The following is a 27,932-nucleotide window of genomic DNA, read 5'->3' as shown; positions in this document are numbered from 1 at the left end:
AAATAATGAGGTCGCACTTATATTAAAACATTAATGCTAAGGTTCCGTCCAGTATTGGGCCTGTGATGATGATGATGATGATGATGATGATGATGATGATGATGATGAAGATGTATCTGTGCAAGTGAACAATTGGATCCACAAGGGACAACAACCCTTTCCACAGACTACACACACACATCAGAAACATAAATGTTAGAAGCCTACAACAATATATGTGAAGAAGACTTTAGGATTAAAAGTGAAGATGTGAGGTGAAATAAGTACAAATGCAGCAATAAAAACAAGCAACTCCACTCACGATGGCTCTAAAGTTCAGTGATGTGTTGCTAACTTCAGCATTTTCCTTCTTTGTTGATGTTTTGCAGTAGTTAACATCCATGATGTAACAATGCTGCTAATCTACCAGAGTCCACATTTTGTTAACATTTTATTCATTCATACATTTAGTTGGATAATAACATCAATAAAATGCAATGGAAAAAATGTGTAGAAAAAAACCCAAATGAAAATAATAAGATGTCCTCTCTTTAACAATGACACAAAAAAAATAGTAGCTACATATTTAATATTCAATACATGCACACAACTTAAAAAGTAAGTACAGGACAACATATAAGACTAGAAGATGAGAAGCACTACATACAACATCAAATATACATTCTTATTAAACATGCTGTGTTTTTAAACTACATTTAGCACAATCACTGTTTAAGTGTTTTTACATCCCTGCAGCTTCCATGACTGTTACACACTTGTGTTTACTCACCTGCTTCTTAAACCTGAACATCTTATCACACACAGTGCAACCAAACGGTTTCTCTCCAGTGTGTATTGTCATGTGTGTGGTCATGGTTTGCTTTGTGGAGAAACTCCTCTTACAAATAGAGCAAGTAAAAGGTTTCTCTCCAGTGTGTGTTCTCATGTGTAATATCATGGTAAGCTTTGTGGAGAAACTCTTCTTACAAACAGAGCAAGTAAAAGGTTTCTCCCCAGTGTGTGTCCTCATGTGTCTGGTCATGTGTGGCTTTGTGGAGAAACTCTTCTTACAAACAGAGCAAGTAAAAGGTTTCTCCCCAGTGTGTGTTCTCATGTGTCTGGTCATGTGTGGCTTTCTAGAAAAAATCTTCTTACAAACAGAGCAAGTAAAAGGTTTCTCTCCAGTATGTGTTCTCATGTGTCTTGTACAATCACTCTTCTGTCTAAATGATTTCCCACATTCAGAGCAGTCAAAGTGTTTGTTGTTAGTGTGATGTCTCGTATCACCTTTAGAGTCATTTTTACTCTCCAAAGGTTTTTGGATGTGGTCACTGTGATCAGAAGAGTGTGACATCATGTGGTCCATGTCTGACAGTGGAGCAAAGATGCTGTCTGGTTCTGACTTGATATCTTCACAATGCTCTCCATCAGCTTCTGTGATGTGTTGACTTACAAGCTCCGCCCCTCTGTTCTCCTCACTTTGACTGTGATGAAGCTGTAAGGACTGAGCTTCATCTTCATCATGAAGCTGCTCCTCTTTAATGTGGGAGGGGGCCTGTAGCTCCTTCTGTCCCACACTGGTGTGCCACTCCTCTTCATGACTCCCCGCTGACACCCGCTGGACGTCTGCAGAACAAATGAGGTGTTACTCTTTTGAAGTTTGCAGGATTCAAACTATTGACATGTGAGCTAGGCCAAATAGACAGTGATGGGCAAGCTACCTGGACAATGTAGTAAGCTAAGCTACAAGTTGCTCTCAATTAAATGTAGCTAAGCTGTCCTCAGAGAATTGTAGCATGCTACACTACAAGCTACACTGCAAAAGTAGCTTGCCACATCAAAGCTACATTTAACAGCATTTATATATATATATATATATATATATATATATATATATATATATATATATAGGCCCACATGTATAATATCAATGTTTATGTTGTCCATGGAAAGAAGTTAGTAAGAAGCAAAAGAAAAACAACCAACCATGGATGACAAAAGGACTGAAAAATGCTTGTCACAAAAAAAAGACATTATATGGAATATTAATAACACAGACATCTATAGAGGCAGAAAATAAGTATAATAAATATAAAAACAAGCTAATTGGTATACTAGGAACATGTAAGAAGGAATACTACAGACAATTATTAAAGAAGAACAGAAACAAAATGAGAGCAACATGGGGCATCCTAAATAGCATCATTAAAAATAATGCTGCTAAGAAAGATTACCCCCAGTACTTTCTACATGGAAATACAAAAAATGACAATATGAACCAAATAGTTGAACGTTTTAATGATTACTTTGTTAATATCGGAACAAATGTGGAACAAAGATTTCCAAATGCAGATGATGGATCAGTTGAGGACTTGAGTGAGCTCATAGACAGAAATCCCAATTCCATGTTTCTTAAGAACGTGACAAAAGAAGAAATAATCAAAATTGTAAAACATTGTAAATCCAAGACCTCAACCGACTGTCATGGAATAGATATGGTAACCATAAAAAAGGTTATAGAAGACATTTCAGAACCTCTGACATATATCAGCAACGTATCATTTCTAACCGGCAAATTCCCTGACAAAATGAAAATTGCGAAAGTCGTACCAATTTATAAGAATGGAGACATACACCAGTTTACTAACTACACACCAGAATTCACAGCAAATATGTCAACATGGATAGCATTAATCCAAATAACAGAGGAAATGAGCAATGCAATAGATGGTAAAGAATGTGCGGCCGCAGTATTCATGGACTTAATTAAAGCATTTGACACATTTAATCATCCATCCATCCATCTTCTTCCGCTTATCCGAGGTCAGGTCGCGGGGGCAGCAGCTTAAGCAGGGAAGCCCAGACCTCCCTCTCCCCAGTCACTTCGTCCAGCTCCTCCCGGGGGATCCCGAGGCGTTCCCAGGCCAGCCGGGAGAGATAGTCTTCCCAGCGTGTCCTGGGTCTTCCCCGTGGCCTCCTACCGGTCGGACGTGCCCGAAACACCTTCCTAGGGAGGCGTTCGGGTGGCATCCTGACCAGATGCCCGAACCACCTCATCTGGCTCCTCTCGATGTGGAGGAGCAGAGGCTTTACTTTGAGCTCCCCCCGAATGACAGAGCTTCTCACCCTATCTCTAAGGGAGAGCCCCGCCACTCGGCGGAGGAAACTCATTTCGGCCGCTTGTACCCGTGATCTTGTCCTTTCGGTCATGACCCAAAGCTCATGACCATAAGTGAGGATGGGAACGTAGATCAACCGGTAAATCGAGAGCTTTGCCTTCCGGCTCAGCTCCTTCTTCACCACAACGGATCGATACAGCGTCCGCATTACTGAAGACGCCGCACCGATCCGCCTGTCGATCTCACGATCCACTCTTTCCCCACTCGTGAACAAGACTCCTAGGTACTTGAACTCCTCCACTTGGGGCAAGATCTCCTCCCCAACCCGGAGATGGCACTCCACCCTTTTCCGGGAGAGAACCATGGACTCGGACTTGGAGGTGCTGATTCCCATCCCAGTCGCTTCACACTCGGCTGCGAACCGATCCAGTGAGAGCTGAAGATCTTGGCCGGAGGAAGCCATCAGGACCACATCATCTGCAAAAAGCAGAGACCTAATCCTGCAGCCACCAAACCAGATCCCCTCAACGCCCTGACTGCGCCTAGAAATTCTGTCCATAAAGGTTATGAACAGAATCGGTGACAAAGGGCAGCCTTGGCGGAGTCCAACCCTCACTGGAAATGTGTCCGACTTACTGCCGGCAATGCGGACCAAGCTCTGACACTGATTATACAGGGAGCGAACTGCCACAATAAGACAGTCCGTTACCCCATACTCTCTGAGCACTCCCCACAGGACTTCCCGGGGTACACGGTCGAATGCCTTCTCCAAGTCCACAAAGCACATGTAGACTGGTTGGGCAAACTTCCATGCACCCTCAAGGACCCTGCCGAGTATAGAGCTGGTCCACAGTTCCACGACCAGGACGAAAACCACACTGTTCCTCCTGAATCCGAGGTTCGACTATCCGGCGTAGCCTCCTCTCCAGTACACCCGAATAGACCTTACCGGGAAGGCTGAGGAGTGTGATCCCACGATAGTTGGAACACACCCTCCGGTTCCCCTTCTTAAAGAGAGGAACCACCACCCGGTCTGCCAATCCAGAGGTACCGCCCCCGATGACCACGCGATGTTGCAGAGTCTTGTCAACCAAGACAGCCCCACAACATCCAGAGCCTTAAGGAACTCCGGGCGGATCTCATCCACCCCCGGGGCCTTGCCACCGAGGAGCTTTTTAACTACCTCGGCAACCTCAGCCCCAGAAATAGGAGAGCCCACCACAGATTCCCCAGGCCCTGCTTCCTCATAGGAAGACGTGCTGGTAGGATTGAGGAGGTCTTCGAAGTATTCTCTCCACCGATCCACAACATCCGCAGTCGAGGTCAGCAGAGCACCATCCCTACCATACACGGTGTTGACACTGCACCGCTTCCCCTTCCTGAGGCGGCGGATGGTGGTCCAGAATTGCTTCGAAGCCGTCCGGAAGTCTTTTTCCATGGCCTCCCCGAACTCCTCCCATGTCCGAGTTTTTGCCTCCGCAACCGCTGAAGCCGCACACCGCTTGGCCTGTCGGTACCTGTCTGCTGCCTCAGGAGTCCCATGAGCCAAAAGAACCCGATAGGACTCCTTCTTCAGCCTGACGGCATCCCTCACCGCCGGCGTCCACCAACGGGTTCTAGGATTACCGCCACGACAGGCACCAACTACCTTGCGGCCACAGCTCCAATCGGCCGCCTCGACAACAGAGGTACGGAACATCGTCCACTCGGACTCAATGTCCAGCACCTCCCTCATGACATGTTCAAAGTTCTTCCGGAGGTGGGAATTGAAACTCTCTCTGACAGGAGACTCTGCCAGGCGTTCCCAGCAATCCCTCACAATGCGTTTGGGCCTGCCAGGTCTGTCCGGCATCCTCCCCCACCATCGCAGCCAACTCACCACCAGGTGATGATCGGTAGAAAGCTCCGCCCCTCTCTTCACCCGAGTGTCCAAAACATGAGACCGCAAATCCGATGACACAACTACAAAGTCGATCATGGAACTGCGGCCTAGTGTGTCCTGGTGCCAAGTGCACATATGGACACCCTTATGTTTGAACATGGTGTTTGTTATCGGCAATCTGTGACGAGCACAAAAGTCTAATAACAGAACACCACTCGGGTTCAGATCCGGGCGGCCATTCTTCCCAATCACACCTCTCCAGGTTTCACTGTCACTGCCAACATGAGCGTTGAAGTCCCCCAGTAGAACGAGGGAATCACCCGGGGGAGCACTCTCCAGTACTCCCTCGAGTGAATCCAAAAAGGGTGGGTACTCTTGAGCTGCCGCTTGGCGCGTAAACGCGAACAACAGTCAGGACCCGTCCCCCCACCCGAAGGCGGAGGGAAGCTACCCTCTCGTCCACCGGGTTGAACTCCAACGTGCAGGCTTTGAGCCGAGGGGCAACAAGAATTGCCACCCCAGCCCATCGCCTCTCACTGCCGGCAACGCCAGAGTGGAAGAGAGTCCAGCCCCTCTCAAGAGAAGTGGTTCCAGAGCCCTTGCTGTGCGTCGAAGTGAGTCCGACTATATCAAGCCGGAACTTCTCCACCTCACGCACTAGCTCAGGCTCCTTCCCCCCCAGCGAAGTGACGTTCCACGTCCCAAGAGCCAGCTTATGTAGCCGAGGATCGGACCGCCAAGTGCCCTGCCCTCGGCTGCCGCCCAGCTCACACTGCACCCGACCTCTATGGCCCCTGCTATGGGTGGTGAGCCCATTGGAGGGGGGACCCACGTTGCCTCTTCGGGCTGTGCCCGGCCGGGCCCCATGGGGACAGGCCCGGCCACCAGGCGCTCGCCATTGTGCCCCACCTCCGGGCCTGGCTCCAGAGGGGGGCCCCGGTGACCCGCGTCCGGGCGAGGGAAATCTGGTTCCTTCGTTTGTGTTCTTCATCGAGGTCTTCGAGCTGCTCTTTGTCTGATCCCTCACCTAGGACCAGTTTGCCTTGGGAGACCCTACCAGGGGGCATAGAAACCCCCGGACAACATAGCTCCTAGGATCATTGGGACACGCAAACTCCTCTACCACGGTAAGGTGGCAGCTCAGAGAGGAGACAATTAATCATGATATTTTAATAACAAAACTAGAACGATATGGCATCAGAGGTTTGGTCTTGAACTTGGTAAGAAGCTATTTAACCAACAGGAAGCAATATGTGAAAATGGGTGAAAATATGTCAACACAGCTAGATATATCATGTAGTGTACCCCAGGGATCAATACTGGGACCAAGATTGTTCCATCTTTATATAAACCACATTTGTAAAGTTACAAAGGACTTAAAGTTAGTTTTATTTGCAGACGACACAACTGCTTTCTGTTCAGGAGAGAACATACAGAAGATCATACAAATAATAACAGAAGAAATGAACACGTTAAAAAGATGCTTTGACCAAAACAGACTATCTTTGAGTCTCAGTAAAACTAAAATAATGCTATTTGGTAACAGTAGAAAAAAGCATCTTACACAAATACAAATAGACGGATTAGACATTGAAAGGGTAAAAGAAACCAGATTGTTGGGAGTATTAATAGATGATAAAATGAACTGGAAATCTCATATACAAAACATACAACATAAGGTGAATTTGCAAACAGCTAAAATGATACACAAAGCAAACTATAACCTGCTAGCCAAGAATGTACAACAATTCTCAACAAATGAGGAGAAATATAATCTTAGAGAAAAATGTAATTAAAAACATTTGTATGTACGTACAACACTTAAGACCTTCAGTATATCAGTATGTGGAATTAAATGATGGAATGGATAAGCAAAGCAATCAAACAATGTACTAATATGATCCACTTCAAGAAACTCTTCACACTTAAAGTGTTTACAAAGTACAAAGAAGAAGATAAACATTCTCAATTTATGTCATTCTTCATTCATTTTCTACATCATCTTACTCATCTCACCATATGAAATATAACTTACTTCACTCATTATTATTTATTTATTTTTATTGTGATTACTTATGGAGTATATTGTGAATACATTGAGAACAGGAAGTGAACAAAAGTTTTAGCAACTGTTATGTAAAAGAAAAGGGGTAGGATTAAATAAACTCTGATTCTTCCTACTCCTTTTCCAACATGTTGAATGGACAAACTGGAAATTGTGATGAATCATGTTGTATACATGCATGTGTGATGCATCATGTTGTATACATGCATGTGTGATGCATCATGTTGTATGCATAAATGTGTGATGTATCATGTTGTATGCATGCATGTGTGATGTATCACGTTGTATGCATGCATGCATGTGTGATGTATCATGTTGTATGCATGCATGTGTGATGTATCATGTTGTATGCATGCATGTGTGATGTATCATGTTGTATGCATGCATGTGTGATGTATCATGTTGTATGCATGCATGTGTGATGTATCATGATGTATGCATGCATGCATGTGTGATGTATCATATTGTATGCATGCATGTGTGATGTATCATGTTGTATGCATGCATGTGTGATGTGTCATGTTGTATGCATGCATGTGTGATGTATCATGTTGTATGCATGCACGTGTGATGTATCATGTTGTATGCATGCATGTGTGATGCATCATGTTGTATGCATGCATGTGTGATGTATCATGTTGTATGCATGCATGTGTGATGTATCATGTTGTATGCATGCATGTGTGATGTATCATGTTGTATGCATGCATGTGTGATGTATCATGTTGTATGCATGCTTGTGTGATGTATCATGTTGTATGCATGCATGTGTGATGTATCATGTTGTATGCCTGCATGTGTGATGTATCATGTTGTATGCCTGCATGTGTGATGTATCATGTTGTATGCATGCTTGTGTGATGTATCATGTTGTATGCATGCATGTGTGATGTATCGTGTTGTATGCATGCATGTGTGATGTATCATGTTGTATGCATGCATGTGTGATGTATCATGTTGTATGCATGCATGTGTGATGTATCATGTTGTATGCATGCATGTGTGATGTATCATGTTGTATGCATGCATGTGTGATGTATCATGTTGTATGCATGCATGTGTGATGTATCATGTTGTATGCATGCATGTGTGATGTATCATGTTGTATGCTTGCATGTTCCAAATAAACTCAACTCAACTAACACTTAGTGGACATTCAAGCCACAAAATGCAAATGGAGTATTGTTGGTGTATTTTGGATGGTTATAGAGGACCTCCCATTGGCTCCATTGCAAGTGGACTTTTATCTACATTTATGAGTTAGAATTAGGGCTGGGTGATGTATGGAATATACTGGATATATCGTGGGTTTGTCTCTGTGCGATATAGAAAATTACTATATGGAGATATTGGAGTATACGTTCTCACACAGTTGCTTTTAGCTGCAGGCATTACACTACAGGCTCTTCTCACTCTTTCTTGTCTCTCCTTCTCACAGAGACATAAAACAAGCGCACCTTCTTACATACGTCACATACTGTCACGTGTGCAACGTCATACGTTCTCACGGAGCAGACAGGTAGCGGCATGGTAACGTTAGCTGTGGTGCTAGTGATAATACGAGAGAAAGAAGGTGCCAATCTGGTAACAAATGAAGGAATAATTCATTCCCAAGACAAACAGCAGGGGTTCCATCGTCTGACGGTGGTTTGGCTTCAAGCGGGTAGATGGTGAACAAGTATGCGGCAAAAGCGTTGCTACAAAAAGTAGCAGCACTGCATCATTTGAAAAGTCACCCGCTAGAGAATGAAGAGTGCTTGAAACTCTGCATGTCAACATCTCCGTTCAGTGCCACACCCACAAAATGCCCAAGCAACCATTTCCACATCAACACCGTATGAAACAAATAGTCAACAACAGAAGGAGATAAAGTCCGCAGGAACCTACCACATAGTGAAGGACATACACTATTTGATTTCCTATTATGAAGCTCATTTTTATTTGACACTTATTGAAATATCTTGTGTGACATCATGCACAAAAGTGCACCTTATTTGTTTTAAACTATTGTAGTGGCGTTCTGTACAAAAAGTGCACTTTAATTTAGTGTTGTTTTGATATGTCATCTTAGTGACATCATGCACAAAAGTGCACTAATAGCTTGTTTTAAAATGTCTCTGACAATCTTGCACTTTCTGTTTTGAAATGACATGAATGTTTGTGCCACTGCTTAATAACTGCTTAATAAATACACTTTTGCTAAATTGACTTAGTTGTGATTTCCTTCTCTGCATGAAAGTTTAAAAGTAGCATATATTAATGCAGTATGAAGAAGAATGTTTTAATGTAGACACATAGAATCATCATACTGCTGTGATTATATGCATCAAGTGTTCATTCAAGTCTAAGGCAAAATATCCACATATATATGGTGTATCATGACATGGCCTAAACATATCCACATATATATGGTGTATCGTGACATGGCCTAAACATATCCACATATATATGGTGTATCGTGACATGGACTAAACATATCCACATATAAATGGTGTATCGTGACATGGCCTAAACATATCCACATATATATGGTGTATCGTGACATGGACTAAACATATCCACATATATATGGTGTATCGTGACATGGCCTAAACATATCCACATATATATGGTGTACCGTGACATGGACTAAACATATCCACATATATATGGTGTATGGTGACATGGACTAAACATATCCACATATATATGGTGTATGGTGACATGGACTAAACATATCCACATATATATGGTGTATGGTGACATGGACTAAACATATCCACATATATATGGTGTATGGTGACATGGACTAAACATATCCACATATATATGGTGTATGGTGACATGGACTAAACATATCCACATATATATGGTGTACCGTGACATGGACTAAACATATCCACATATATATGGTGTATGGTGACATGGACTAAACATATCCACATATATATGGTGTATGGTGACATGGACTAAACATATCCACATATATATGGTGTATGGTGACATGGCCTAAACATATCCACATATATATGGTGTATCATGACATGGACTAAACACATCCACATATATATGGTGTATGGTGACATGGACTAAACATATCCACATATATATGGTGTACCGTGACATGGACTAAACATATCCACATATATAAGGGTGTATTGTGACATGAACTAAACACATCCACCAGCTCTAGTTAGAATTTTTTTTTTTTTTTTTTTTAATATATCCATCGTCATGTCTTTTATAATGATTGTGAACGATAGAAAAATTCCCCCAAAAGTGCAGTTCCCCTCTAAATTCCAATGATTAGATTTAAGACTTGAAGTGTATGAGCATGAAGTGATGAAGCCTACTTGGATGAGTCTTCTAAGACAAAGTGAACAGTCCAGTTGTGATGGATTGAATGCCCTGAGAATAAAATGATATGTGCTTACTTGGACTGTGATGAAGCTGTGAGGACTCAGGTGCTTTGTCTTCATGCTCCTCAGTCTTCACAGAGACAACAGTCAGTGGAAACTTGCTGACATCATCCTCCTCCTGCCCTACAACACACTCTCCCTCCTGACTGATCCACACTTCCTCATCTTCCTCTTTCATGTGAGGGGGCTGTGGATCCTCCTCATCATATTTAATGTGAGGGGGCTGCTGGACGTCTGTTGGGTAAATAAGTAAATAAGATAAAGAGAGAATATGAATAGTTTTGGACTGACACTTTTAACACAATGACATTATTTGCGTTCTTCTGTGTGTTGTGTTAAAAGTGTGTAGCAAAACGACCAATAAAAATGCGGGAAATACCTCCTTTTGTCCCAGTCACTACAATTAATTCCAAAGTGAGTACAAAAACAGACTTGGAAATTTGATGGGGGCAATTTGAAAAGTTTTTATAAGTACGAGGCAGCATTGATTGAGGTATTCTTAACTTTACACTCACTGATGTAAAGTGTGTAAATATTGTATTCTGTATACAGTCTATGACACCTAAACTTTATCTCTAAACTTAACCACAATCTTGTAATGACATAGTCATCACCATAACTTCAATATCATGGAAATAAAAAATCTAATTCCAAAATCACTTAAAAAACATTCATGGTATGTTTTTGTTATCATGCAGGATACTTTTTTGTGGTCATTTTGTTGGCTGGGCCAAAATGAACTTTTACCAAAACATATTTTACAATGTGGTGTTTTACGGAGTATATCCATCAACAATTCCTCTTTAGGAATTGGAACCATCTACGACACGCTGAAGGAAAGTCAGTCACCTTTATGTTCTTTTAATTAATTAAGTGTTGACTACTTTGGTTATTGAAAATAAATGATTACTTTCACTTATTGTTGCATGTAGGTCAGAATCAGGAAGTGAAATTATAACTTTAATTAGATATGATTACAGTATAAGATGTATTTGGTGAGTGTGTGAGTTTTATGTAAACATGTTGATACAGGTTTACATCTTCTTGGGGACTGGAACACAGATATGTCCTGAAAGGATGCACCCATTTTTAAAATCTTCACTAAGCTGTGCCACCAACATTGTCTCACTTAGCTCATTAAGCAAACTACCAGGGTGAGTGAGTCCTTTTAAACCTTCATAGACCTCGTTGTTACTTCTGACCAGTCTAAGATCACCACAAGTGGAACTACTGTATGCGGCTGAAGTGATCATTCCATCATTTTCTATACCCATAAAGAACATAGAACCGAGGCTGATGACCACAAAACAAGCGAAGCTACAATCCTTAAGACCTAGACTAGCAAGGCTTTCAATGACAAACTGGCAAATTAAGACTCGCCTGGTACTTGCAAGTACACAGGTTTTTGGGTCAATTCCTAACCTCAGAAAAGTAGATAACGTCACAGTCAAAGTGGGTGACAATATTATAACAAACAAAAATGAGATGACCTATCTTGGCTGCATCGTAAAGATTAATCTCTTCAGTGAAAAAATGACTACTAAGGTAGTCAAAGAATCAACCGACAAATTATGTTCTTACTAGTGTTGTCCCGATACCAATATTTTGGTACCGGGACCTGTACCAAAATGTATTTCGATACTTTTTGATACTTTTCTAAATAGAAAGGACCACAAAAAAGTGCATTATTGGCTTTATTTTAACAAAAAATCTTAGTGCACATTAAACATATGTTTCTTATTGCAAGTTTGTCCTAAAATAAAATAGTGAACTTACTAGACAACTTGTCTTTCAGTTGGAAGTAAACAAACAAAGGCTCCTAATTGAGTCTGCTGACATATGCAGTAACATATTGTGTCATTTATCTACCTATTATTTTGTCAAAATTATTAAGGACAAGTGGTACAAAATGGATTATTAATCTACTTCTTCATTTACTGTTAATATCTGCTTATTTTCTGTTTTAACATGTGCTATCTACACTTCTGTTAAAATGTAATAATCACTTATTCCTCTGTTGTTTGATACTTTACATTACCTTTGGATGATATCACAAATTTGGGTATCAATCTGATACCAAGTAGTTACAGGATCATACATTGGTCATATTCAAAGTCCTCATGTGTCCAGGGACATATTTACTGACTTTATAAACATAATATATTTTATTTTTAAACAAAAGAAGATGTTGTGATGCCAAAAAATATTGATATAATCATAGAAATAGTACTTTTTACAGGCGGTATAGTACCAAATATGATTCATTAGTATTGGGGTACTACACCAATACTGGTATACCGTACAACCCTAGTTCTTACATAGTAGGATCACCCCGCTGGTGGGTAGAAATACACTTAAGACTCTAACACAAGCACTCATTTAACCCCACTTTGACTACAGAGTTCATGTTTGATACCGTGACGCCTTAAAAGCCCTGAAAAACAAACTCCAGACAGCCACGGCTCACATTTCTGCCAACCATTTCAGAGTACAGCTTCTTGCAGTTGGTCTGGTGTACAAGATACACCATACTACTAAAATACCCATGTATTGCAACTACCCAGAGGTAGTTGTACAAATCACATTCAACCCAGATTTCACTACGAAAAAGGTTCTAAATCGTTTTCCTGCTATCCCACCAAAATGTGGAACTCCCTATCAAAAAGAGAAGACATTACAGGTTGCGGCTACTCGTAACTGGGACTATACAAAGCCTTTTGCTTATTGTAAATTATAATTTCATTTATTATCTTGCAGTATATTTGTATTTTAAATGCTAATTTATACATAGTAATGTGAGTTGAAAAATATTTTAACTGAAACCATCTCAGGCTTTCTTGTAGCAGCAGGGTTTCCCGCAGCGTTTTGTTGTTAAGGCGGCCGCCTTAACAACAAAGAGCCAACCCCCAGACTAACGTCTTAACAGGATCTCCAGCCACACGTGCGCATTTAAAAAACTATTACTGTCCCCAAGCAAACGCATACACTGAATGTCATACACATGCCAAAATACTGGGGGTGCTGTAGCCTAGGACTTAAGACCATTTTAGCCAATCAGAAACATCCAAAACGTCATTTCCGGAGGCGGCATATAGCAAAAATGGCGGGTCACGGCAATAAATAATTATTAGTAGAGCTACTTTTAGCATTGTTTTGGAGCTTAAAGTTAACAAAACTCAACAAAGTGTTGACTGGTAAACTTGCCAGTCCAAGTCTGGTGACATTCTTACCCTATTTTGGAACGGTACGGACTTGGAGGGACATCTGAGGAATTTCCTCATCGGAAAGAGGACATGACAAAAACAACTATCGACACTAAACTGAAAGTGATTGGTGGAAAGTACAGACAAGCAGTGGACGCAGGTGGAAGAAGTGGTTACGCTAGAGTTGTTTTGCTGTACTTCCAAATATGCCAGCAGATCTGGGGCGGTTCTCCATCAACTACACCCATTCCATTTGGAATAGAAACATCAGATATTGACACAAGCTCTCACAGGAGTTGGGATTCTCTATTCACCCTTGACAGCCTGGTCACAGACAAAGATATGCCCAATGATGTACAAAAGCAGCAAGATTCCAATAGGAACTATCCACAACCTTCTGTGGTGAAAGAGAGAAGAGCTGTAATTCAGGTATGTGGGCGCTAACTTCATTGCTAGGAAGTAATATTGTTAAAAGGCAGATAGATGTGGCATCAAAACATTTTTATATGAACTGCACTGCAATTCCAAATGCTCTCAGATGACCACTTTCAACAATGTGGAATCATATTTGTTTGAATATGATCATTGTTTGACAACAGTGTGACAAAAATACTTGCTTTGGAATCAGAAGTCAAGATGGCAAGCATATATTCAAGTTCAGCTGTTTTACATGTATTTAATTAGGCTTGTATTAAAAATGATTAGAGTAGTTTCTTGTAATAAATAATATTGAGTTAAGTAAAACCGCAGTTGCATTAAAATTGTTTTTTCTGTCCAAATTAAAATACCTCGAAGTGTTTTATTGACACACATTGTTTCCTGTCGATGTTGAGGGCCATTTGACATGTTGTAAATAACATGTCACTATCTTACACCTGTGCTAAAGTGGCTTTATCCCAAATAATGTAATCATGATTTTTGAATGTAATTTTGTAAAAAATCCTTATAAAATGTTTATATAAGGATTAACTAACACATTTTCTGGGGGAAACACTGAGCAGTGAATGTGTACCGTGATGAAAGTGTAGCCTTTCCTAAGCAAACTTCTCATAACTCCTTCAATCAACCAATCACACATTGTTACAAACTGAGAGGAACATCAACCTCAAACTGTCTCGTTTTCACGAAGAATCTAAATGAAAGCATTGCATCATCCCCACAAGACAAACCATCTTCCTATTAAGTTCAACTTAAAGTACCAATGATTGTCACACACACACACTAGGTGTGGCAAAATGATTCTCTGCATTTGACCCATCACCCTTGATCATCCCCTGGGAGGTGAGGGGAGCAGTGAGCAGCAGCGGTGCCCGCTCCCGGGAATCATTTTTGGTGATTCAACCCTCATTTTCAACCCTTAACGCTGAGTGCCAAACAGGGAGGTTATGGCTTCCATTTAATATAGTCTTTGGTAGGACTTGGCTGGGGTTTGAACTCACAACCTACCCATCAGTGCGGACACTCTATAACCACTAGGCCACTGATTGACCATCTACTGAAGAAAGGTGTTATTAGTAAAATATAAAGTTAGTAAAGATGTGAGAGTAAGAAGTCAACAAACCTGTTCTGTGTAACACAACTTGATGTTTCTTGAAAACAGCGTCCAGTAGTTGATTGTTTTCCTCCTTTGTTCTAGAAAGTTCCGCCTCGTATTCTGCTATCGTTCTTTCTAACACTACAAATATTTCTTCAACGGCAGCAGTTAGTCGCTGATCCACCAACGCTCTCAACATGTGTAATGTAGACATTTTCACACAATCGCAACACTTTACTCTCACACTTGATCTCTACTTAGCGATGTGTTGATAACTTCTGTTAGCAGCTAACAAGCTAAGCTAAATAGCGAGCTAAGCTAACTAACAATAAACGAGCACGAGAAGCAGCAAAGTGCTTCTAGCACATCGAGACGATTTTATCCTTAAAATAAAGACTCAAAGATGTATTTTATACGACGTAAATATTTCAAACTGGAGAACAAATAATAAGACTGACTTATTAGCGTCCTTCTGGCTTCTTTCTGCGTCAATGTGCTTTCACGACAGTTGGCACGCTTGACGTTACAAGACGGTTCTGCTCTCGTCTATGACTGCTCTGCTCTCGCGAGATGTGTCATGCGCAGAAGACTCAAAGCTTTGTAGTAAATCAGGAGCGTGATCACTTTTTGATTTTCTACATTTATTTTGCATTATTGACGGGACGGCGTGGCGCAGTGGGAAAGTGGCCGTGCGCAACCCGAGGAGGGTCCCTGGTTCAATCCCCACCTAGTACCAACCTCGTCATGTCCGTTGTGTCCTTGAGCAAGACACTTCACCCTTGCTCCTGATGGGTGCTGGTTAGCGCCTTGCATGGCAGCTCCCTCCATCAGTGTGTGAATGTGTGTGTGAATGGGTAAATGTGGAAGTAGTGTCAAAGCGCTTTGAGTACCTTGAAGGTAGACAAGCGCTATACAAGTACAACCCATTTACCATTTTAAAATGATTAATTTTATTGTTTTGTTGTAATTGTTATATTAACTAAAATGATGTATTGTTGTATTATTCACCAATAAGTGGATACATCTTGGTCCTGTGTTTTATTCTGATAATGAAAAATGAGGTAAAAGGCAAAGTGAAAGTGAAACTAAGCTACTGCCTCTCGCCTACACGTCAATTTATCGTGCGGTAGCCAAAAGTCACCAGTAGATGGCAGTACAGTATTGTAAAGTCCTACATATAGAACCATTGAAATGTTGCTGGTCATATTAATAAAAGGCTAAATCCTTTATTTTTGACAAAATACCTCTAGTAGTGATACAAATGTGCTCTGGCAAAATAATCTTATTTCCTTTGTTTGGCTTGAAAGAAGCTATGAAAATAAACATGACAAAAAGTGAGTAAATCTCCGCCATTTTAGTTTTTTTTTTTTTTTTTAAAGTTCTCAGGAAGAAAAAAAAAGGTTGTAGATGATGTGAAAGGACCAAATCCTCTGTTTAATAATAATATGAATAATAATAATAATCCATTTTATTTATATGGTGCCTTTCTAGAAACGTTACAACATTGAAAATATAAGACAGAACATGTCAGTTTAGACAAGAAACTAGAAATAGCTCCAATTAAAGTGAATAAGCATTCTGGAATAAGTGTGTTCTTGATTTGAAAAGACTAAATAATAATAATAATACATTTTATTTATAAGGCGCCTTTCTGGGCACTCAAGGACACCGTACAAAATCACAACAATACAATCAAATTGAATAAAAAAACAAAACAACAACAACAAAGAGAAAAGAACAGATGATTACAATGACTAATCAGTCAGGAATAGGTGTGTTTTGAGTCTTGATTTGAAGAGGGATGTTGAATCTAATTTGCGAAGGTCTGGTGGTAAAGAGTTCCAAAGATGCATTGGCCGCTTCTGAGACAGGCTCGATGGTTTTAGTCTTTTAACGGAAGTGAGTCTTGCTTTTTCAAGCAGCACATTTTTCAGCACTGCATTTTTTAACAGAATTTTTATGCACTGAATTTTCAACTAACTGTAGCGTTTCGGTTCGAAACGGATTCTAAAAAAGATCATTTCTGAATCCAAATACACAAAAACAGGTGCCAACAAGAAAGAAAAGTAGGTTTTGTATTATAGGATCCCAACCTAAGAGGGGTTTTGAGACAAGAAAACAATTAAAAGCCTTGAAATTAATATAAGAAAATTCCAATTAAATCTCATTGAAATAAAGTGCCCTGGTTTAAGAGGACACGTTTAAATGTCAGCAGCAACATGAAAATAACTGACCTTTAACTATGGTGTTTTTAGAGGTGAACAATATTATAGGACATACACACAATACACATGATTATAGGACAAACACACAATAAACATTATTATAGGACATACACACAATACACATGATTATAGGACAAACACACAATAAACATTATTATAGGACATACACACAATAAACATGATTATAGGACATACACACAATAAACATGATAATAGGACATAAACATTATTATAGGACATACACACAATAAACATGATTATAGGACATGCACACAATAAACATGATTATAGGACATACCGGTACACACAATAAACATGATTATAGGACATACACACAATAAACATTATTATAGGACATACACACAATAAACATGATTATAGGACAAACACACAATACACATGATTATAGGACAAACACACAATACACATTATTATAGGACATACACACAATAAACATTATTATAGGACATACACACAATAAAAATGATTATAGGAAATACACATTATTATAGGACATACACACAATAAACATGATTATAGGACAAACACACAATACACATTATTATAGGACATACACACAATAAACATTATTATAGGACATACACACAATAAAAATGATTATAGGAAATACACATTATTATAGGACATACACACAATAAACATGATTATAGGACATGCACACAATAAACATGATTATAGGACATACACACAATAAACATGATTATAGGACATACACACAATAAACATTATTATAGGACATACACACAATAAACATGATTATAGGACAAACACACAATACACATGATTATAGGACAAACACACAATAAACATTATTATAGGACATACACACAATAAAAATGATTATAGGACATACACATTATTATAGGACATACACACAATAAACATGATTATAGGACATACACACAATAAACATGATTATATGACATAAACATTATTATAGGACATACACACAATAAACATGATTATAGGACATACACACAATAAACATGATTATAGGACATACACACAATAAACATGATTATAGGACATACACACAATAAACATGATTAGATTTAGATTTGTATTAAGGATCCCCATTAGCTGGTTGCCACAACAACCCACTAGTCTTCCTGGGGTCCAAAAACTCAATACAATTACAAGTAAAAGCATATAATTATAACTACACAATACAGGAAAAAAAATGAAAATAAAAGCATCAATAAGAAAACAAGCAAACAATTTACAGTCACAGAATAATAATTACCACATAAATTTAACTACACAATATAAAACCAAACAAATCATCAACGAGCAAACTAATTTAAAGACTCAGATAAAATATTACTTTCTTTTTAAAAAGCTGTTTACTTTCAATGCCGGTGATAATTTGAGGCAGGTTATTCCAGAGCGATACAGATCTACAAATAATAGATTTCCACAAAGCATTCTTCCTGGGACGAGGGAGTACAAAATGCCCCTCACTAGACGCCCTGGTGTTATGATTATGTATAGTGCTACTGTCAACTATTTGGGCCATGAGAAAAGCAGGAGTTTTGCTAGCGGTTACTGATTTGAACAATATCAGAGTATTCGCTGACAACCTGTTCGGCACTGTTAGCCAGGAAAGACCTACTCAGTGGCCTAGTGGTTAGAGTGTTCGCCCTGAGATCGGTAGGTTGTGAGTTCAAACCCCGGCCGGGTCATACCAAAGACTATAAAAATGGGAGCCATTACCTCCCTGCTTGGCACTCAGCATCAAGGGTTGGAATTGGGGGTTAAATCACCAAAAATGATTCCCGGGTGCGGCACCGCTGCTGCCCACTGCTCCCTCACCTCCCAGGGGGTGAACAAGGGGATGGGTCAATTGCAGAGGACACATTTCACCACACCTAGTGTGTGTGTGACAGTCATTGGTACTTTAACTTTATGTATTTGGTTCACATTGGTTCTTAGTGAACAACCCAGAACCAGCTTTGCTTCCCTATTCTGGACAATCTGGAGTTTACTGATCTCACCACTTGCAACAGACGCCCAAACTGGAGAACAATAGTCCAGATGACACAAGACTAAACTCTTAACAATCTGACAAAGAAGAGGTGGATCAACAAAAGCAGCACATTTCCTGGAAATACCAACAGCCCTTCCCATCTTTGTAACTATATCCATCCATCCATTTTCTACCGCTTGTCCCTTTTGGGGTCGCTGGAGCCTATCTCAGCTACAATCGGGCGGAAGGCAGGGTACACCCTGGACAAGTCGCCACCTCATCACAGGGCCAATATCACTGATATGATTTGACCAGGATAGAGTGCAGTCCAGCATCACTCCAAGGAGCTTGGCACTTCTGACTTTGGGTCACAAGATAATCCTTGCCTAGTCCCCAATACAATACTTTTGGTTTTTGCGATGTTAAGGACAAGTGTGTTACATACTGTCCAGTCATGCCCAGCTTTTAGTTCCTCACTCAATACTACATTAAGTACACTGCATGATATAAGGTTGCATCATCAGCATAAAGAACCAATCTTGCACGCCCGGTAGCCCAAGGTAAATCATTTGTGAATATAGAAAAAAGTAAAGGTCCTCGGCAACTTCCCTGTGGAACACCACAATCCAAACTTCTGCTATTAGACAAACTGCCGTTAAGATACACCTGTTGTGATCTTGAGGACAAATATCCACATTAAAGCCGAAGTATTAAAACCATAACATTTAAGTTTCTCTATTAAAAGAGAGTGGTCAATCACGTCAAATGCAGCACTAAAATCTAACAGCACAGCTCCAACCAACATAGAATTATCTAGAGCATTAAGCCAATCGTCCGTCATTTGTATAAGAGCAGTGGACGTAGAGTGGCCCGTTCTATATGCATGTTGAGAATCAGTTGCTAGCCCATTTGATTGAAAGTAAGCTTGAATTTGTGCATAGACACATTTCTCCAGTATTTTACATAACCCAGGTAGATGCTTATTGGTCTAGAATTGCCCTCATTGAAAGACAATTTGTGCAGAGGAGTAACCTTAGCCACCTTTCATATCTTTGGACACAGGCCCACTTGTAAACATGTATTAAAAATATGACAAACAGGCACTGATATGGCCCCACTATGGACTGGACTCTTACTATTATGTTGGATCCACTATGGACTGGACTCTCACAATATTATGTCAGACCCACTCGACATCCATTGCTTTCGGTCTCCCCTAGGGGGGGGGGGGGGGGGGGGGTTACCCACATATGCGGTCCTCTCCAAGGTTTCTCATAGTCATTCACATCGACGTCCCACTGGGGTGAGTTTTTCCTTGCCCTTATGTGGGCTTTGTACCGAGGATGTCGTTGTGGCTTGTGCAGCCCTTTGAGACACTTGTGATTTAGGGCTATATAAATAAAGATTGATTGATTGATTGATTGATATGATACCAGCAGTCATTCTCAGTAACTTACTATCCAGGTTGTCTACACCAGCTACTTTGTTGTCCGGAAGAGAGTGTAGTAACCTTTCAACCTCACTGACTTCAGTCTGATGAAAATTGAATTCACAGTCCTTATTATCCATTATAATATTCCTAATGAGGTCAGCTGATGTGTTGTTATTGGATATATGCATGCCATGCCTTAATTGAGATACCTTGTCAACATAATAGTTATTAAAATGATTGGCAATGTCACATGGCTTAGTGAGTACCAACCCATTTGATTCCACGGACATTGTTCTTTCTAGCCATGATTTCATTCAAAACATTCCATAAGTTTTTGCTATCATATCTCACATCATGTAACCTCAGTTTGTAATATTCCCTTTTTTTCAGTTTGTTTAACTTTGTGACCTGGTTTCTTAAGGAACAGTACTTATGCCTGTCATCAATTAAACCGGAGTTGACGGAGGCTTTTTTTAGCCATGTGTCTTTCTGTCATTAAACTCCTAAGTCCATTATCAATCCATGGGGCAGACTTAGTTTGGACAGAAAACTTTTTCAAAGGGGCATGCTTGTCCACAACACTCATATACATTAACATAAATAAGTCCAGTGCAGCCTCAGGTTCTTCCTCGCTGCACACCTCCTTCCAGGATATATCATCAATAAAACAGTCTTCATCAAATCTCTTATAAGACTTTGTAAAAATAATTTTCGTTTAGGAACCCTTGTCTTTCTAGTGACTGCTATTATATTGTGGTCAGTAAAACCTACAGGAACCGAGACTGCTTTGGAGCATTGGTCAGGAACATTTGTATAAATATGATCAATGCATGTAGCTAATATAATACCATAACCACCTACACCTATTCTCGTGGGAGGGGCAACAATTTGGGACAGATTGCAAGCATTTAAAATGGATAGTAACTTATTTTTGTTTGTACACCCCTGTCCCAGCCACTCAACATTCATATCACCCATTCATATAACTCCTTCAGATACAGAGCATCAGCACTAGGAGGCCTATAGAAATAGCATACTAGAATTGCTTTCAAATACCTGCACACAAATAGCTTCAATGCTCTCCCTAAATCATACTTGCCAACCTTGAGACCTCCGATTTCGGGAGGAGGGGGGTGGGGCGGGGCGTGGTTGGGGGCGTGGTTAGGAGGGGAGGAGTATATTGACAGCTAGAATTCACCAAGTCAAGTATTTCATACATATACAGTGTATATATATACATATATATATATATATATATATATATATATATATATATATATATATATATATATATATATATATATATATATATGTATATGTATATATGTATGTATATATATGTATATACATATATATGTATATATATATATGTATATGTATATATATATGTATATATATGTATATATATATATATACATATATATATAAATATATATATCCTGAAAATATGCAAACAAGACTGTGTTTAGATAATTGATACTTCAAACTTGCATAAATAAATATTAAGGAATATAATATAATTTGGCTTCTGAGAGTTTCAAATTGTAATGAATAAAATGCTAAAGTTGTTGATAAACAAGCAATTATTTTAATAATTAAATATGGTCATTTTAAATGAATTATTATGATAATTTAAAATCAATTATTTCAAATATGTTTATTTTAATGTATAATTGTATGGCTGGATGTAATAAGGAGTCAGGAAAAAATACAAATAAAAATACAATTAATTTTGATGTTTTTAGCAAAATATAGTAAACATGTATTTAGTGTTTTTTTGTGTAAATTAATAAATATATTTATTTTTAGGTAAGATAAACATAATAATACAATTTATCTCGAGTCTGGATGATTTAGTTCTTGTCACCCTGTTGTCCTCCCATCATGAAAAAAGGCTGTCCTCACTCAGGTCCGCATGGAGCTGGAGAGGGCGTGGCTTCCAGCTCCGACTGAAAATCGGGAGATTTTCGGGAGAATATTTGTCCCGGGAGGTTTTCGGGAGAGGCGCTGAATTTCGGGAGTCTCCCGGAAAATTCGGGAGGGTTGGCAAGTATGCCCTAAATGATAAATGATTCTGAACATAAATAGCCACCCCATCCCCAAACCTGTTCCTAGCTTTCCTAAAAATTGAGAACCCCTCAATGGCTACAACTGAATCAGAAAAGGAATCATCAAGGTGGGTCTCAGAAATGGCAAAGATAAGAATAAAATGATCTCTGATAATACACTCTACTTCCTGATACTTATTACGCAGGCTGCATACATTTACGTGAGCTAACACCAGACCCCGATGAAGGCCCAGCTTAGTGCAGGACATAACAGTACTGGAAGTAGTCATGACACCAAGATGCTAAAAACACCCACGAATGCCCATTCTAAAAAAGCCAGGGGGTAACCTTTGGGTCCGGATACAGCTGTCCATTTATAAAGTTAAAGTAGCACTGATTGTCACACACACACAAGGTGTGGCAAAATTATTCTCTGCATTTGACCCATCACTCTTGATCACCCCCTTGGGAGGTGAGGGGAGCAGTGGGCAGCAGCGGTGGCCACGCCCGGGAATCATTTTTGGTGATTTAACCCCCAATCTCAACCCTTGATGCTGAGTGCCAAGCAGGGAGGTAATTGGTCCCATTTTTTAAAGTCTTTTTACGTACAGCTTATCGACTGTTAGTGCCACTCTCTTGTTCTGGGCTCGGTTCTCTCTCATGATCGGCGACAGTTTCTTTCTCCTATCGTTGATCTCTGCCGGAAAGTGGTCATTTAACCAGAGAGAGGTCCCTTTCAGCTCCTTTCCTCTGCCTGAATTCCAGGCTACTTCTCAAGTCACGGATGTCCTGCTGTATTGCATCCAGAATATCCAGCTTGCTCAGTCTCGCGTTGATCGATTCCAATACCGATGGTAAGGGCTGTACAATGATAATAAAATGCCTCATAGCCGATTATACAAATGTGATGAATTCATCTTGATACTGTCCTGCCACAGTGAATATGTTTCCCTTTTAAAGGGCAAAGTCCTCCCAGGGTCTTTTGTCCTAATGACTGTCTGGATAAAGTGAGGAGACTATAATTTAGAAAAACAATTTATTTCACAAATGGACTAGAATAAGTAACACATTTTTACAGGTAGCTAAATTCGACAGAACACCTGCATCATCTTCTCAACAACACCCACATTCTTACATACAACATATTTTAAAATGGCGGTAATAAATAAATACAAAGTGTATTCGGATACAAACAATTATTGAAGATGTTAACTCTATTAAAGGACATATATGTGCACATGTATGCACTGATTAAAAATACAGAATTATAATGCCCACCTTTAGACTTTCTCCATCAAATGCCATTTTGCTTTTTCCTCCTTCTTCTTCTTTTTCTTTCTATTTCCAGCAGACTAGTAGAAGATCTTTGGTGTATTGCTGCCCTCCACAGGTTCTTAACGGGATTTCCTCCTTCTGTCCTATGGCCCACACTACAGACTTGGACACAAACAGGACAGGAAGTGAAAAGCAGCTTTAAGGAGGTCAAAAGAAAATGTATGCATTCTTTCCAACGGCCGCTGGGTGGCAGCAGAGGCTCCATGTATTACCTGAAGAAACATTTGACTTCTGACCTTTCCACATTATTTATCTCATCTGTACTGCTGCAGTTCAGCTCACTGAGGACGTAAGCTCCATTTTAGTATTTTAATTATCTTTAATTATTCATAAACAGTCTTAAAACAAACCATTATTATCATTACTGCCTCATTTTTGTCCCACTCTCTACTAATTCAAACAATTCTAGCACAAAAACATTCAGGATGTTCATACAAACAATATTGCACATCCCCAAACGTACCACTTTATTATGGTATTAATATCATATATTATTACATTGAATATTCACATGTTTATAACAGTGCTGAACATTTTAATTTCCCCTCTGGAATTAATAAAGTATTTCTGATTCTGATAATGACATCACTCTCATAAAGCTTTTAAAGCTGAATATGTTTTTTACCATAGCTCAGCTTCACAATGTTGGAATATTGACTGCTGATATTAATATTCTTCTATTGTTTAGAATATTACACTTTACTCTTTTTCTTTGCTCAAATGAACAGGATGAAAGTGTCTTTAATTGTCACTACTGAGTGTAACTATATATAATTATGTGTATAATAATCTTACATTCTTCACCTTCATTACCGCTTGATTTAACTCTCATCTTATTTTATCCAGAGAGAACTTGACCATAAAAAGATGGCTGCACATCAATAAACTGTCACTAAACTTCAATAAAACTAAATATATCATATTTGGAGATTGTAAAAAATGTCAAACAGAAATTATGATGGATAATATTGAAATGAAAGGAATAAAGGTAATCACATGTTTAGGAGTTAATATAGATGATGAAGTAAGCTGGACACTACATATAAATCATACACATAAAACATTAAAAAAATGGAGTGCAATAATAAATAGAATAAAGTACATACTTACAAATATTGACTACAATTATTGTACCCAACTTCAGTTGAAGCATACATTGTTTATTGCATAAAGGTCTGGGGACATACATATAAAACAATCACACAACAATATTCATATTACACAACAGAGTAATAAAGACAATTAAGAGAATGGATTATAGAGACCCAACAAATGATTCATAAAGTCACACATTTTAAAAGTAAATGATCTTGTATAAAAGACAACAGCTCAAATGATGTATAAAGTAAATAATAATATGCTTCCAGAAGTGGTCCAGAAGATGTTTCACATGTGAACCAGTAAATATGAACTAAGAAGGATTTATGTGTACTCAAAAGCAAAGGTATGAACACATGTAAAACAAATATGTACATCATATAAAGGAGTTCATCTATAGAACCCATCATTATTTCAAAAAACATATACAAAACACTATTATGAATAATTATAAAAGTGAATTATGAATATCTACATATAAAATGTTAATTGAATGTAACATATTTTATGTACTGTTTATTTCCACCTTTTCAGTCCAATTGTTCTGTTCATTTTAAAGTACACAAATGTGTATATTAACTCATGTACTTGACTGAAATAAAAGCACTAATCTGAAGTGTCTAATCTATAACTGTTAGAATCATATTAACAAGATTGTGTTACACACACAACAATGAAGTCACACATGTTATATGTGCTGATGTTGTTAGAAAGTCAAAGTTAAAGTTTAGACAGTTTATTTCAAATCCTGCATCTTCATTTGCTGCTGCTGTTCTCACCAGCACACTTGTGTTTCTTACACTGGTACTTAGAAGACAATCTTTCACCACACACACTGCAACTACACACTTTCTCACCTGTGTGTGTTCTCATGTGTGCTCTAAGAGTGTTTAGGTGACGAAAGCTTTTGCTGCAGCTTGAACAGGAGTATGGTTTTTCATCAGAGTGGGTTCTCATGTGTAATTTTAAATGGTGCCTTTGAGTAAAATCTTTACCGCAGATTGAACATGAAAAAGGTTTTTCACCAGTGTGTGTTCTCATGTGAACTTTTAAACGTTCATCTACTACAAAACTTTTACCACATTCTGAGCAGGAAAAAGGTTTTTCTCCAGTGTGTCTTCTCATGTGTCTTTTGAAATGTTGATTTAGTACAAAACTTTTACCACATTCTGAGCAGGAAAAAGGTTTTTCTCCAGTGTGCATTCTCATGTGTTCTTTTAACCTTTCATTTATTATAAAACTTTTACCACATTCTGAGCAGGAAAAAGGTTTTTCTCCAGTGTGTATTTTCATGTGTGTTTTGAAATGGTCCACTCGAGTAATATCTTTACCGCAGATTGAACATGAAAAAGGTTTTTCTCCAGTGTGTGTTCTCATGTGTGCTTTTAAACTTTGATTTCTGAAAAAACTTTTACCACATTCTGAACATGAAAATGTTTTTTCTCCAGTGTGTGTTCTCATGTGTCTTTTGAAATGTTGATTTATTATAAAACTTTTACCACATTCTGAGCAGGAAAAAGGTTTTCCTCCAGTGTGTATTTTCATGTGTGTTTTGAAATTGTCCCCTCGAGTAATATCTTTACCGCAGATTGAACATGAAAAAGGTTTTTCTCCAGTGTGTGTTCTCATGTGTGCTTTTAAACTTTGATTTCTGGAAAAACGTTTACCACATTCTGAACATGAAAAAGGTTTTTCTCCAGTGTGTGTTCTCATGTGTCTTTTCAGATCACTATGGTATTTAAAAGTTTTGTCACAGAGAGAACATGTGAAGTGAGTGTTGTCAGTGTGACATGTTGCATCATCTTTAGAGTGTTCATCATCAGTGTCAGGAGAGTGTGACGTTGTGTCCTCACTATCTGATAGTGGAGCTAAGATCTTGTCTGCTTGTGATCCTCCACAGTGGTCTCCATCAGCTTCTGTTGTCATGTGTTGTGTTGAGCTGCTGCTTGGAGGCTCCGCCTCTCTCTTCTCCTCACTTTCACTTTTGACCTCATCATCTTCACTCTTCACACTGATGAGGTGTCTCTTGTCTTCCTCTATGAAGTGGGGGGTCAGCCGCTGTTTTTCTTCATCCTTAAAGTGGGGGGACTGTGGCTCCTCTTCTTTCACGTGGAGGTGCAGTGACCTCTTCTGCTCCATACTGGAGGACCCCTCCTGCTGCTCAGGTGGACGATATTTTTCACAGACGTCTGCAGGACACAAGAAGACAAACACATGCTGGGATGGAAATAGATAAGATTTGACCAATTCAGATTTCATTTTCGATTCTGCTTTTACGATTCGGTTATTTGTGGACTCACTTTTGCTTTCACGTTCAGTAAAAAGGAGAAGAAACAGGTCGATTAGCATCAACTTTGACTAGTTGAGAAGTAACATGAGCGTACAAAGCCAACAGTGAGGTCTTAAGAGGTACAGATTTTACGGGTCCCCCATGAGGTGCCAGAGGGCCCTAAGGACAATATTCTGCTTTGAAAATATCCATAAAATAAAAATATTTTTGGCAAGAAATTAACAAAATACTACCGTATTTTCCGCACTATTAGCCGCACCTAAAAACCACAAATTTACTCAAAAGCTGACAGTGCGGCTTATAACCCGGTGCGCTTTATATATGGATTAATATTAAG

The 27,932-nt window shown here is 39.2% G+C and overlaps 3 protein-coding genes across 5 annotated transcripts in view; 1 reads left to right on the top strand and 2 right to left on the bottom strand.

The window, feature by feature from the left end:
• LOC133570532 (uncharacterized) overlaps window positions 1-27,932 on the top strand; it is a 508,763-nt gene that overhangs the window by 22,953 nt on the left and 457,878 nt on the right. The window lies entirely within an intron of this gene.
• LOC140680199 (uncharacterized) lies at window positions 487-15,671 on the bottom strand. Its single transcript, XM_072916642.1, has 3 exons — window positions 15,208-15,671; window positions 10,459-10,677; window positions 487-1,605 (listed from the first exon to the last, which is right to left on the bottom strand). The coding sequence occupies exons 1-3, from the start codon at window positions 15,392-15,394 to the stop codon at window positions 722-724; spliced, it is 1,290 nt and encodes a 429-aa protein (XP_072772743.1). The 5' UTR covers window positions 15,395-15,671; the 3' UTR covers window positions 487-721.
• Window positions 25,450-27,932, bottom strand: part of LOC133570515 (uncharacterized) — a 905,074-nt gene continuing 902,591 nt past the window's right edge. For both annotated transcript variants that reach the window (XM_072916637.1, XM_061923195.2), the window contains exon 2: window positions 25,450-27,494. In XM_072916637.1, the coding sequence (XP_072772738.1) occupies window positions 26,062-27,494 (1,433 nt within the window). In that variant the 3' untranslated portion in view covers window positions 25,450-26,061. The remainder of the gene's footprint in view (window positions 27,495-27,932) is intronic.

This window comes from Nerophis lumbriciformis, linkage group LG28, assembly GCF_033978685.3.
Source record: "Nerophis lumbriciformis linkage group LG28, RoL_Nlum_v2.1, whole genome shotgun sequence".
NCBI lineage: Eukaryota > Metazoa > Chordata > Actinopteri > Syngnathiformes > Syngnathidae > Nerophis > Nerophis lumbriciformis.
Note: the sequence above shows the minus strand (reverse complement) of the source record. Positions and strands in the feature narration are given on the sequence as shown.